Below are 14,678 nucleotides of genomic sequence, written 5' to 3'. Positions count from 1 at the left end.
TTCTTGGTATAAGCTTTCGTGTGCATGCACACTTCTTCAGATACACTTTGTATCTGAAGAAGTGTGCATGCACACGAAAGCTTATACCAAGAACTAACTTAGTTGGTCTTTAAGGTGCTACAGGAAAGAATTTTTTACTTCGACTATGGCAGACCAACACGGCTACCCATCTGCTCTTGGCGACAATTTTCGTATAATCTATCCAATGCAAAGCTCGGCTTCCAAGTCAATAAATAAATAAATCCAGTCCCTTAAATCTCCCTTTGGCTTCAAGCCATAAATCTTCTGCGCTCCTTTAGTTGCAATATAAACGCATGGACCACAGGGGGCAGCAGAGAGTCGTATCTGTTCTTCTGGTCACGCCTCCTCAAGAGGGAAACGCCAAACGGAAGTTTTAGGAGCCTCGCGGCGACCCGTAGCCAGGCTACACAAACGAAGCGGGTGAAGAGTCGCCCAGACGAGGAGGAGGCCGGAGCCTTGCAAGCCCGAGACGCGGCTATGGCAGCCCAGTCGCCCCAGCTCGCTGCCCGGCGGAGCCGCTTCGTTGTGGTGGGAGGTGGCATTGCCGGAGTGACGTGCGCTGAGCGGGTAACGTACTGTCCCTGCGCCTCAGAAACTATATACGCGGTCTTTGCGCATGCGCCCTCTGGATCGGCTTTGGTGAGCGGCTGAAGTAGCGTCCTTGCGTCTGTGCGCATGCGCCCTCTGGCCGTTTCGCTTCCACGCCTTTTCCCTACGGAAACTTCTTGGTTGTTTCATAGACGTATAATGAGAAGATGGGTATGCGGTGCGTAGCTTCCGAGGTGGCTTCCCACGGTTCCCCATTAAAAGCAACAACGCAGAAATCAAGCATTTTAGTGTAACTTTGACTAAACAACAGTCTACCCATTCCCCGTCCCTAGGACAAGATCTACCATGTTCCAATTAATGTCACAGCATGATTTAACATAGGCTTTTTCCTTGAACAGTAAGAAAGCTAAAAATTTCCCACTGTGTCTAAATAGGACCTCTGTTTCAGAGGTAGGATGCTAATACCAGTTATTGGGGGGGGGGGTAGATGAATTTAAATAATTGTCTGTTTGGAAAAATGTAGGTGTGAGTTGCTCATTTTAAAAATAACTTATAATATTTTCTACCCCTTTGAACAGCTGGCTACAGAGTTTCCTTCTGATGATATTTTATTAGTCACAGCATCTCCTCTTATAAAAGCAGTAACGAACTTCAAGCAGGTGAGAACAGAACTAATAACTGCTTCTTGGGGATTTGGGGTAAGGTGAAGTAATCTACTCTGCTGTTGTAACCCTGTTTCAATGGCCACTGCAGGCCCATTTTTCCTGTAGTAGTGCCCACTTTTAATACTAGGATTTAGGGCCATTCAAAGAAAGTACTTCTTTGCATGGCACATAGATGAGCTGTAGGAAATTTGCTCCCATTGGATGTTCCAATGGCCACCAACTTGGACAACTTTCAAAGGCAAATCCATGGGAAACAAAGTTGGCTGATGATGGCTATGTTCTCTTTCCATGATGGCTATGTTCTCTTTCCATTGTTGGAGGCAGTATGCTTCTGAATAACTGTTGTTGGGAACCACAAGCGAGGAGAGCATTGTTGCACTTTGTCCTGCTTGCAGGCTTCCCATTAAGAGCTGGTCCCTGGGATAACAGGATGCTGGGTGAGATTGGCTTTAAGGATGTGTTTGTGTGTGTTCTCCTTTGCAGCTATTGCTGCTGTTTGCAGGTCCCTGCAGATATCTAGGACTGGGAAAGCCTGAATTTCCCCACTTAACATGTAATCAGTAGCAGCATCCCACTGCAGTTGCAGCTGTTGGTCCAGCTATTGGGTAGGGTGTGTGTGTGTGGGTGTGTGGGTGTGTGTGTGTGTGTGTTTGAACTAGCCCTAAGGGAGTGTCATCTATGAAGCTTGCCTTTCAGGGTTGACAAGAACCCGAGGGGTTCTTTGGTGCATTTGTGCATCAGTAGATTTTGGTTAGGAAGTTGACTTGCATCTGAAGGATATTTTTGTTTGTTTGTTTTTGACAGGTTTCCAGGACTTTAGAAGAATTTGATGTTGAAGAACAAGCAAGCAGCATCTTAGAAAAACGCTACCCTAACATTAAGGTTATTCAGTCTGGAGTAAAACAGCTGAAGAGTGAAGAACATGTAAGAGGACCCTTCATCCTTTTGTCTTTTTCTGGAATGAGAAATGGCTTTCCCTTTCCAGGATGAGAGCGGAGCTGTCTTGATATGAAAAATCAAGTCTCATGTTGTAGACTAGGTGACCAACACGGTCACCTCCAGATATTCCTGCACCGGTAGAGTCAGGTGATTCTAATCTACTAGGGCATAGCCCTGTCAGTGGGACTTACACATGCAGTGGTTTACAACCTATAAAGATGAGACGGGAGCTGACTTTTCATGCAGACATTAAGCTGGTTGTGGCAGAAACTAATGCATGCACACTGGGGCAAGGCCCACCCCTGCCCCAGGCCAGGAAATTGAGGGTGGGGTTTCCAGAGCAGGTATTTGATGCGGTGTGAGAAACTGCTGCTGTCGGGAGCAGATATTGGCGAAGCAGTTGATATGCCAGACAGCGCTTGTTGAATTTTAATACCCAAGTGATGTCTGCGTGAGAGGAGGGGATCCACTTTATTGCATCAAACCAGCTCTTAGGAGCCAGGAGCATAGTCGAGTGCTTTGGAGAACATCCTACACTGCCACCCAGAGGAAGGTTTTCCTATTTGTGTTCCTCTGTGTGAATTGACAGCCTGAATCTTAAGTGTTTGCTCATCCAGCTGCATTGGAAGCCGGCTAGCTTGCAGACTTCCTACTGAAGAAGTAGCTTTGGAGGGATTGCTGGTGAACTACAAGAGGGGGAATGGTGCAAGGTATCACAGGCAGGAAGTTCTCGCTGTTCTTCCTGGAGCTCTTTGGAGAACATGTGGGAAATGTGCTTCAGGTTCTTTTTTCCTAGCTTCTCCCATTCCATTCCCCTGTGCACAAATGCTTCTGTTGCTTAAGCTCAACAAGTACTGAAGCCGATCTGCACAGGACAGGGGCAGTTCTTCCTTGTTTCAATGTGAAACCGCCCCATCATAGAACTGTAGAGTTGGAAGGGACCACAAGGGTCTTCTACTTCAACCTCCTGCAATGCGTAAATCTTTTGCTCAACCTGGGGTTCGAACCCATGACTCTGAATTAATGTAGAGTGAGGATGGGGAAACTTGGGTCCTTCCAACTGTACAATTCTATGAGTCTATGGTTTTTTTTAAAAAAAGGATCAATGGCATGCTGTACTGGACCCTTCAAAGATGTCCTTCTCTTCTTTCTTTTCCATTTTATAACATGGTTGCAGAAAATAATCACGGAAGCCGGTCAGGAGTATGTCTACGAAAAACTTTGTCTGTGTGCTGGAGCAAGGCCAAAGCTGATTACTGAAAGAAACCCCTTCGTGTTGGGAATCCGCGATACAGACAGCGCAGCGGTAATGCTTGTTGTGTGCTTTCAGCAGTCTCCGACGCAGACATAGATTTATAAATTTGGTGAGGTCTAAGCCAGAAATAACCATGCAGCACAGAAACACAGAAAAAGAGAGAGGGTTTCCTCTAGCTTCCGAAAAGTCAAAAGGGAACACCTCTGACAGGCGTTTCTAAGCAGGGGAGTTCTGCAGCGTTGCTTAACGGAACAGAAATATTGGAAAGAAATGTAAAATGTGGAAAGAAAGGCAACCACAAGAGAGAGAAAAGAAGATTTTGCACATACTTGTAGCGCAGATAGATAGATAGGTCGGCTTTTATTCAGCTATATAGTCTTGCAGGGGAGTGGAAGGGAGCTCAGACTTTAAAAGCAGAGAGCTATATTGCCCCCAAATAGGGAGCCGAGTAGTGCCCCTCCCTCTTTGTTTTAACTGGTAATTAAATTTGGTTTGTTTTGGGGTCAAATGGGGTCAGCTCTGTTGCAATAACAGAGGAAGGGCCACAGTTCAGTGGTAGAGCATCTACTTTGTACGTAGTATGTCCTGGGTTCAGTTCCTGGCAACTCCTGTGGGACCAGAAGAGGCTGTTGTTCATAACCCTGGAGAGTCACTCCCAGTCAAGGTTGATGATCCTGAGCTTGACAGGCCAACTGCATCACACAGTAGAAGGCAGCTTCTTATGTTACTATAATGATCTCTCTGTCTGTCTCTGTGTCAAGTGCAGGAATTTCAGAAACATCTGGCAAGAGCGAAAAGAATAACCATTGTGGGAAATGGTGGCATTGCCCTGGAATTAGCGTACGTAAATCTTCCTTCTTTTGAAAAATAAGTGAAGCTAAGAGCTTTATTATTATTATTATTATTCTGCTGGGAGCTGCCCAGAGTGGCTGGGGAAACAGAGCCAGATGGGCAGGGTATAAATAATAGATTACTACTACTACTACTACTACTACTACTACTATTACTACTACCACTATCTTAGCTATAGATCTAATTTGTGCTGCTATTGTACATCCATGCCTTTTTGGAACGCTGAATGCAGTGTGAGAACCTAACATTATTATTTTTTAAATTTGCCAGGTTTGCACGTCACATTAAACCGTAGTTAAAATGAACTATGATTTAATGTGAAGTAGCAGTGCTGAAATCATGGCCACTTTGCTCCATGCCTGTTCCTGCAAGGAAACAAGCCATGGTCTTTGGGGTGTTTTTTCACTTGTCCAGACACCAGCTTCGTGGCTTGTCCCTCTCCAAAACAAACCACGAGTGGAAGCCAGGGTTTCTCTTGGCTTAGAATTTTATCGTTTGTTTGGAGAGAAACAAATTTGGAGGCCAGGATTGGATGACTCACCAAGCCAGGCCATGACTTATTTCCCAGCAATGTAGCAGCAGTGGAGGAGGAGTGAAGTACCTGTGATTTCAGGAGCTAGCACTAGGCACTGCTGGCTCGTGTGAAAAATAGTGACATGTAAACCAGGTTGCTTTTTAAACTTGTTTCTTTTCTTTTTTAAAAACCCCCACCTTAATTACATTAACACACCAGAAACAAAATAGCTTTAAAAAAAAAACAACTTTTTTTTAAAAAAAATAACTTTTTATTCAAAATTAAAACATATTATCCAGAAACATATCATCCTTATTCCCCCCCCCCCATTTTTCCTCCCTCCCTCACAGAACCCACCCACCCCCTGACTTCCCTCAGTTCCAGTCTTTGGTTTCTCTAAAAATGCTGTTTTCTGCATGTTACATAGTTGTATAAATTCTCAAACTATTTAGCTGATTATTATCAAGAAAAAGTTTGTGAATGTTTATTCAAAACCAGCCAAGGAGTCCAATTCGCTTTGTTGTGTCTTCAAATACTTTGTAAAGGGTTCCCGTTCATCTTTAAAGTCACAGTTATCCTTGTCCCGTAGTTTGTATGTCAGTTTTGCCAGTTCTGCATAGTCCATCAATTTTTCTTGCCATGATTCTTTTTAGGTACGAAATCGAAGGTTGCGAAGTCATCTGGGCCATCAAAGACAAAGCGATTGGGAATACTTTCTTTGATGCAGGAGCGGCTGAGTTTCTGATCCCAAAGCTGAGTGCCATGAAACCGGAGCCTCCGATCGCTTGTAAAAGAACAAAATATACGACGGCAGGTGGAATACCAGGTACTGTAGAGCATCTCGGGCGTTGTAAAGTGGCTCTTGCTTGTATATTGGCTTATATTGTATGAAAACCGTTGCATCGGCCCAACCCTGCACACTTCAGATATTTGCAAACTGTAAGAGATGAGGTAGCGTTGGGGCTGAGTTTGTGGAGTGGGAATAGCTGCTGCAAGAACAGGGTGGGAAGTTGGGTTGCACTCGTAATAAGTGAAGGTAAAGGATCCCTGGACGGTTAAGTCCAGTCAGAGGCGACTATGGGGTTGCAGCGCTCATCTCGCTTTCAGGCCGAGGGAGCTGGTGTTTGTCCACAGACAGCTTTCCGGGTCATGTGGCCAGCATGACTAAATAAGAAGTACAGAAGGACCTGGGATTGTAGGACAAGACCTGCCAAGAAAAACAAAGAATTTATGTATGCTACAACAGTGGCAAGTGTCTTGATAGCACAAGGATGGAAGAATGAGGAAATCCCAACGAAAGAACAATGGCAAGAAAAATTGATGAGCTATGCAGAGTTGGCTAAATTGACATATAAATTGCGGGGCAAGGACAACTGTGACTTTAAGGAAGAATGGGAGCTTTTTACAAATTATCTAAAAAGACAACAAAATGAACTGGACTCCTTGGCATGTTAGATAAATAATGTAAGGATACATACAATTTTATAACATGCAGAGAATAATATGTGCTGAGAAATCAGAGAGAGGAGCTGAGGGAAGTCTCTGGTGAGGGGGAGGAAGAGATGGAAGGAAGGGGGGAAATAATGTATGCGATTATACAGTTTGATAATTCGTTATGTTGAAATTGCTAATAAAAATATTTTTTTAAATAAAGAAGTACAGAAGGACCTTGTACAGAAGAAGGACCTTGTAAAGACCTCATCTGGGGCAACCCAGTCAGATGGGTGGTATATACATACAATTATTATTATTATTATTATTATTATTATTAACCCTGCCCTGCTGAAGAGAGGCTGTATTGTCTTTGTACCCAGAAAATATATAGGCTGCCTGTACTTCCTCTATAGCATATGTCCTTATCTCTTTCCTCCTTGTCCCCCAGGAAGTGAGATAGAACAAAGTGCTGCAGCAAACCCAGGGGAAATCGGCAGCGCCTTAGGCCCTGACTGGCACGAAGGCTTATGTCTTAAGGGAGCAAAAGAGGTATGGCTGCTTATCCTAAGCCCCCTTCGGGTGTTCCCCTGTGCCCCATTAACAATCAGGAACTTTATATAAAGCCCTTCTGGCCGAGGGTGTTTACAGAAATAAACTACATTACAAGTCAACATGCAGAATATACCCCAAGTATGGGCTTCTTGACCGTTTTTAAAGAAGGGCAACCTGACCTTTGTTATAAAGTTAAAATAAAATACTTTACTGATAACTGAAGAATGCCAACTACCAAAATCACAGATTGTACTTTGGCAAGCTTAACTAGATTTTGTCTCTTTTTTGTAATTGTTATATATTGGAAATTAATAAAACTATATTTTTAAAAAAGGAATTATGTGACTGGGAGGCAGTGAGACCCTGGCCCTACTGCTTCATTCCTGCTGGCTATCTATACCTTGGGCAATTATGTCTGAAGAGGAGAGTCTGCTCTACATTCCTAGGCTCCCTCCTTGATTTAGAGGCACGATCAACCAGGACTCAACGGAGATAAATTTTACAGAGAAATTTATCTAGACCTCTTACTTATTTAGTACTTTCTTAAGGATTTGCAGAGTGACTTTTAGGGCATAGCCCTCATGAGGCAGTTTTCCTACATAGTGGGTAATAAGTAACATTAAGAAGACAACTTTTAAATTCAATACGCCAAGAAAGTTTTCAGAATAGAAGCTTGTAACTAATACCGTGCCAGATCACACTATAAAAATCACTTGAAAGTTTGCAGCAAGCTGAATTGACCAGAAAGCTCAACATCAAAAATGTTAATAAAATTTGGCACAAAACAAATGTGTTTGTTAAGGCTCGCACTGTAGGAGTCGCACATAACTTAAGTAGGAATGGTGTTATCAAATGCAATTATTTGTTATCTTTCAGCTGTCCCACAAAGTTCACATTGAAAGCCTTTGTGAAGTGAAGAAGATCTATCTCTGGGAAGAGTTCCAGCAGTCAGAGAAGGTGTCTCTGGCTTTCCCCAGAGTTCAGCCGGACGAGAGGAATGCAGAAATGGATGAAGGTAAACAGTGTGTCAAGAAGAGTGCAAGACTTCCCCCCCCCCCCCAAAATGTATGCAACTACTGCGGCCCGTGTTTTGTTAGCCCAGAAATGGAAAACGAGCGAGGCCCCAACCAAAGAAGAATGGCAACTCAAGTTGACAAAATATGCACAACTCACAGACTTAACATATAGAATAAGAGAACGTGAATAACATACGTTTAGAGAAGATTGGAAAACGTTTATTGAATATATGGGAAATAATTGTGTACAGCTGAAAACGCTGGCAGCAGCAAGATAAATCCAACAGTGTAAATAAGTTTTGATGGATTCAATATTGGAATACTGAATGGTATAGTTTTTTGTAAACTATGCAGGGATTTATGATATGTAAAATGAACCATGGAAAGAGAAGAAGGGAAGTCATTGATATCTTAAGGATGCAAAACGAATATTTTTAATTGTAAAACAGAAAATTTAATTTAATTATATCAATCATCTATCTATCTTCCTGGAGATAATATATATATATATATATATATATATATATATATATATATATATATTAAGAGTACAGGACAGCGCATGGTCTTATTTGCAGAATGAAAGCATGGCTTACAAACTCCTCTCCCATTTGTGCCTGGCCCCACCTGGCAGGAGGGCCCCAAAAGGTTGAACAGAATGGAGCATGGCCCTCAGGGTGAAAGAGGTTCCTCATCCCTGGTGTCCAGCTGTCGCTCTCCCAAGTGTATCATCTTAAGGAGGCTCTAGGGGGTCACTAGAAGAATTATAGCTCCCCCTGCTTGCAATCCAGGGCAATCCTAGTAGAGGAACAAATGAATCTTAACACCTGGAAACCTCTGATTCTGTTCCTAATCCACATAACCTGGACCGTGTGTGTTCACATGCCTGAACTTCCATTCTTCCAGAGAGGTGGCCGGTGTATGTTGAGTTGACCAGCGGGAAGATATATGGCTGCGACTTCATTGTCAGTGCGACCGGGGTTGTACCAAATGTCCAGCCGTTCCTTGACGGCAATAATGTAAGAATTAACACTGAGAATATGAAATTGTTTTTCTATGCAAGGCTTTTAAGGATACAACAAAAAGGGCCAACCCATTTAAAGTACTATTAATATAAAATTTGGGGGGGGGGGGTAAGTCCCCTGAGATATTGAGCTGTGCAGTATGCAGTTTATGGGTACCTTAATTTGAACCGAATGAACGAAATGTTATGCAGCTTAAGAGGATCCCCATATCTTGTAGAATTTGGCTTGCTGTGTTTTCCTTTTAGCTCCATTAATAGCACCCATTTACTAGTACGTAATAACAGAGAGGGGAATCTTTCCATACCCAAGGCCCACATTCCCTTCTGGAAAGTTGTCCAAGGTCCACATGCCAGAAGTGGTTTGAGCAACAGATGTAACCTTTCACTTTTGTACCATAGGTTAAGGGACGCGGGTGGCGCTGTGGGTTAAACCACAGAGCCTAGGACTTGTCGATCAGAAGATCAGCGGTTCGAATCCCCGTGACGGGGTGAACTCCCGTTGCTCGGTCCCTGCTCCTGCCAACCTAGCAGTTCAAAAGCAAGTCAAAGTGCAAATAGATAAATAGGTACCACTCCGGCGGGAAGGTAAACGGCGTTTCTGTGCGCTGCTCTGGTTCACCAGAAGCGGCTTAGTCATGCTGGCCACATGACCCGGAAGCTGTACGCTGGCTCCCTTGGCCAATAAAGCGAGATGAGTGCCGCAACCCCAGAGTCGGTCACGACTGGACCTAATGATCAGGGGTCCCTTTACCCTTTACCTTTACCATAAGTTAGATTCTCTGCACACTTGCACACCCAATTTGTAGCCTCTGGCAAGCTAGAGGCATTATCAGTGTTGAAGGACACATTCCAGCCAGGCCAGAACATTCAAGAAGGGTATGAAATAGGGCTGGTGAGGGCTCTGGCTTGAGTAGAGTCCCATGGGATCATAGATTTATAGAGTTGGAAGGGACCAAGGGTCATCTAGTCCAACCCCACACAATACAGGACTCTCTTGCCTAATGTAGAGGTTGAAGCCATGACCCTGAGATTAAGAGTCTTGTGCTCTGCCAACTGAGACCCAGAGGGCAGCATGTGGAACTTAACAAACCCCCTCATTCTGAGAGTCTGCGTTTGGGAAATCTTTGCTTGTAGCACCACCTTTAGACTCGAAGTTCTGTGTCCTTCCTGCAGTGTGGGCGCTAGTAAGCCCTGCCTCTTGTTTGTCAAACTGCGGTCTGAATATTTGGGGCAGTTAAGAGTCCTTTTTAAAAATAAATTTATTTAACATAATTATTACAAAATACAAGGAAAATACTGCAAATACATACATACATATATATTTCAGATAATCACACATATATAAAAAAAGAACAAAAAGGAAAAAGGAAGAAAAGAAAAAAGAAAAAGAAAAAATAAGGAGAAAAAGAAGAAGAAAAATTGGAAGAATTTCTTCCAAATTTATTCTACAAATATCTCAATAATAAAATTTCATTGATTGACTTCCATCGCTTACACTGCACTTCCTATATACATTTTAAGCAAAATTGTATCTGTTATTCCGTATTTTCCCCATACAATCTTATACAAATATTCTAATCAATAAGTTTTCTAAATCTTTCATAAATCTTTTCTAAACACAACCAATACCTTACACTTAATCTTTGTCTCAAGAGTCCTTGATTGGACAGGATGTGCAGCCAGAGACTTGAGATGTTTCCAAGTGCGGCAGCTCTAAGGACTGGGATACCGATAGCTAAATTGGGATGGGCCAAAGGGTGTGGCTTCTTCATAACAATACCCTTAAAAGACACATAAGAGCCCCCAACCTCGGATCTTATTAAGACCAGCAAAGTTTTGTCTTCTAGCCACCCACCATTTTGCAGAAATCTGCATTTACCTCTTAAATGCTTAGTTTGTTCTAGGTGAAGATGGGGGTCTGACAGTGGACAAATACATGCACACTTCTCTACCAGATATCTACGCGGCAGGGGACATCTGCACTACGTCATGGGAGCCTAGTCCAGTTTGGCAGCAGGTAAGGCAAATGTAGATGGTGATACCTGTGTAGCTTTAACGAGATTTCCTCAGGGTAATTTAATCCCATCAGTGTATTACCGGTATATAATTAGCCTGGGCTTTCTTCTAGTTCATGTTGTCCTAAACACATTGTACATCTGGCAGTTCAGTTAAATGACAGAACAGAAAGGAATGAACATCTGCCTTAAGTAATAATAATAATAACAATAATAATAATAATAGTAATAATAAATTTTGATTTATACCCCTACCTCCCCAGCCAAGACCGGGCTCAGGGCGGCTAACAACCAGTAATAAAAACAAGTTGATTAAAATACAATTTAAAAGATTAAGATACAACATTAAAACATTAGGGTGCAATCTCTTCAAAGGAAGAGAAAGGAAAAAGAAAGAGGGGGAGGGAATCAAACTGATTCTAAGCCAAAGGCCAGGTGGAACAATTCTGTCTTACAGGCCCTGCGGAAAGATATCAGATCCCACAGGGCCCTGGTCTCATGAGACAGAGCATTCCACCAGGCTGGAGCCAGTGTTGAGAAGGCCCTGGCTCTGGTTGAGGCTAATCTAACTTCCTTAGGGCCTGGGACCTCTAGGGTGTTACTATATATGGACCTTAAGGTCCTCCGTGGGGCATACCAGGAGAGGCGGTCTCGTAGGTACGAGGGTCCTAGGCCGTGAAGGGCTTTAAAGTGCCATCCTCTGTGCTCTTTTATCTCTGAGACCAGAGATAAAAGAGCACAGCCATTTATGGGCTATGCCCTGTATCCCCACATCAGCGAGGCGGTGGTCTAAAAGATCATGATCGACCATGTCAAAGGCTGCTGATAAATCTAAGAGAATCAGCAGTCCCGACCCGCCTCAATCCCCTAAGTATCAAACTTAGGGGTGGAATTGTTGGCCAAATCCACAGCCGGCCAAAGGACTTTGCCCCAGTTTTCAGAGGATACTAAATAAAGTATCTCGAGCTGCCAGAAGTCTCCAGGTGACTGTAGCAGCAATTTGTTGTAGCGGCTTCTACAGCCACCTGCAGAAACTCCTATTCCAGCCGTCTGTTGTCTGCCAATCTACAATCTTCATTCATCTTCCATGTGTCCTTGGGGCTGGAAAATTGGAAGTGAAGAGGAATAGGATTATTATTTATTTGAATATCCTGGGAAAGGCATGACAAACAGGATCACTTCAGCCAGTGATGGTTTTTTTTTGTGTGGATCCCACTTATAAGGGTAACTATCAATGCTTCCCATATTTTTAGCAAGGGCCGTACTTTATAGTAGCTCTCTGATAAGCTGAGCACTTGAGATTGGGCTCCAGGAAAACATGCTCATTGTTCTAAAACGCTTGCTTGCAATCTCGGTGCATAGATTCCCATATCCTTCTTTTTTTCAGATGAGGCTTTGGACCCAGGCTAGGCAGATGGGATGGTATGCTGCAAAATGTATGGCTGCTGATACTTTAGGGGAACCTACAGACATGGACTTTTGCTTTGAACTCTTTGCTCATGTGACAAAGTTTTTCAATTACAAGGTAATGAACTGTGTATAAACGACTGCAATGATTCACTGTTTTGGAATGGCTTGATTGCAAGGGATTCCATTTTAATTCTGCAGAATGCTACCACACCTAGCTTTCTCTCTGCACTGATGAGCAGCAAACTAACTGGCTTCCTCCCCCCCCCCCCCCAGCATGTAGTGCACACAGTTTCAGAGTAAAATACTGGACTGCAAGATGTCCAGATACTGCTTTATGTCAGTACAGTATATGATCCTACAAAATGAGTAACTTAGCTCAAGGAAATCCATCCATAAGCAGCAGTGTCTGGTTAGCACAGAACTTACCATGTTTAGGAATTCATAAATGCAGATTAGTCTCTACCAGTTATTACCCTTGGTCTTCATATAGCTTGCCTCAAAACACTGTAATCCAGATTCTTCCATTTCCAAAATCATTGCAATTATTTACTGCAGGTATGATTGTAAATTGCCCTACTAATATCGCCTAATCTTCAATAGCAGTAGGTTTAGATTTCCATAGGTAGGCCATGATTTGTGGGTACTATATCACTGTCTCACTTGGGAAATATGCACAACTCCAGTCCTCATGATAGCAAATCTCAAGAGTACATTTATGTAGCTAAAACCTAATTTCACCACATGGAGCTTCCTTTGTAAAAGATGTAGAGACTACTCTCAAGGCAGACCCAAAGCAAATCAGTACTAGAGTAACTAGATTAAGGCAGAAGGCTCTCTTCTGCACTACTTGCACTCTCAAGACCACAACTTATTTTTTTCCCCATATTCCCCCAGGTGGTGCTGCTGGGAAAGTACAACGCGCAAGGCTTGGGCTCAGACCATGAACTGATGCTCAGGTGCACTAAAGGGCAGGAGTACGTCAAAGTCGTGATGCAGAATGGGCGCATGCTGGGAGCAGTATTGATTGGAGAAACAGATCTAGAAGAAACATTTGAAAACCTGATTCTCAACCAAATGGATCTGTCACGCTATGGGGAAGATCTTTTGGATCCAAGGATAGACATAGAGGATTACTTTGACTGAACATAAAAAAGTGTCCGTGACTACTTTTTTTTAAAATAAAAAAAGAGAGAAGGTTCTCCTAGGCAGACTACACATATAAGGATAGATGATTGTAATTTCCTTAAAAACCATGGCTGTGGGTGCTTTCAGGCTTTGCTGCTAAACATGGTCTACCAACGTTCAAGCACTGAACTGTGGGGAAGTGTATTACAGTGGTGCCTCGCAAGACGAAATTAATTCGTTCTGCGAGTTTTTTCGTCTTGCGAGTTTTTTCGTCTTGCGAAGCACGGTTTCCCAAAGTCTTCAAAATCACCAAAGTCTTCAAAAACCTTAAAAAAGGCTACCACACCGCGTGCTATTGAGTTGCTCCTCGAAGTCACCCTGGGTATTAACGGTTTTAAGAAAAAGGAAACAAACTTGCAAGACGTTTTCGTTTTTTTCGTCTTGCGAAGCAAGCCCATAGGGAAATTCGTCTTGCGAAGCAACTCAAAAAACGAAAAACTCTTTCGTCTTGCGAGGCATTCGTCTTGCGAGGTACCACTGTATCTAGTACAGACTTAATATAAGGTTCAGCGGGGCTTACATATTGAATATTTTGTATTTTACTTGCATCATGCAAAAGCAGTTTGCATAAACAGATGTAAAATAAAAGATTCAATTATTTGCAGTTTAAAAATTATAGGCATAATTTATCCAAAGTTTAAGCATTTTGAAATGCTTTTTAAAAAACAGCAGTGCTTATTTCTCTTTCTTCCTCCCCCCCCCCCAAAAAAAAAGGGGTTTGGAAGTGCTGAAACTTTGGATAGATTGTGACTATCTAGTTACTTCTTTAAATTATTTTTCTAACAATGCTGGAATTGATGCAGGCCACTTTCACTTACACACAGATGGGCTTTATCCCCACCCTCTGGCAGGCATGAATACTGGAATACTGCAGCCAGTGATACAGAACTAAACATAGGTCTGTAAGGAGGGTTCCTTAGGGTCTACTCAGTAGAGTCCCAGGACATGTAAATGGTAAGTGAGAGAACCTGTTGATTCGTCAGCTTTCAAAACTTGGGTAATGCTGGGATGACAATTTAAAATGTATTTTTATTTTGATAAAAAATAAAATCTTCCCATAACTTGAATTGCACTGTAGTGTTCTGGGTTGGTCAAGTAACTTTGCTTGGGAGCAGAAGCTACCCAATGAAGGTCATTTTAAAAAGAGTAACTGTTCTACTTCATTGGAAGTAGTTAGGTTTCCACTATGCACTTTGCCTCTATTACAGTATGTCACCAGGTTTTACAATATAGCTGCCTCTGGAAAC

At 42.7% G+C, this 14,678-nt stretch overlaps 1 protein-coding gene across 2 annotated transcripts; it reads left to right on the top strand.

Annotated features, from left to right (window-relative positions):
• Positions 1–201: 201 nt before the first annotated feature.
• On the top strand, positions 202–14,577 carry PYROXD1 (pyridine nucleotide-disulphide oxidoreductase domain 1). 2 transcript variants are annotated; one of them, XM_081023056.1, is made up of 12 exons: positions 202–588; positions 1,149–1,229; positions 2,040–2,159; positions 3,352–3,480; positions 4,196–4,269; positions 5,449–5,609; positions 6,678–6,778; positions 7,658–7,796; positions 8,704–8,816; positions 10,716–10,838; positions 12,224–12,361; positions 13,141–14,577. In XM_081023056.1, exons 1-12 carry the CDS (start codon positions 499–501, stop codon positions 13,387–13,389), a joined length of 1,518 nt encoding a protein of 505 aa, XP_080879182.1. In that variant the 5' UTR covers positions 202–498; the 3' UTR covers positions 13,390–14,577. The 2 variants fall into 2 exon arrangements, with proteins under 2 accessions (XP_080879182.1, XP_080879181.1); XM_081023055.1 differs by having other exon boundaries at positions 206–588; positions 5,449–5,621.
• Positions 14,578–14,678: the final 101 nt, after the last annotated feature.

This window comes from Podarcis pityusensis (genome assembly GCF_964106645.2).
Source record: "Podarcis pityusensis genome assembly, chromosome: 10".
NCBI classification, from domain to species: Eukaryota; Metazoa; Chordata; class Lepidosauria; order Squamata; family Lacertidae; genus Podarcis; species Podarcis pityusensis.
Note: the sequence above shows the minus strand (reverse complement) of the source record. Positions and strands in the feature narration are given on the sequence as shown.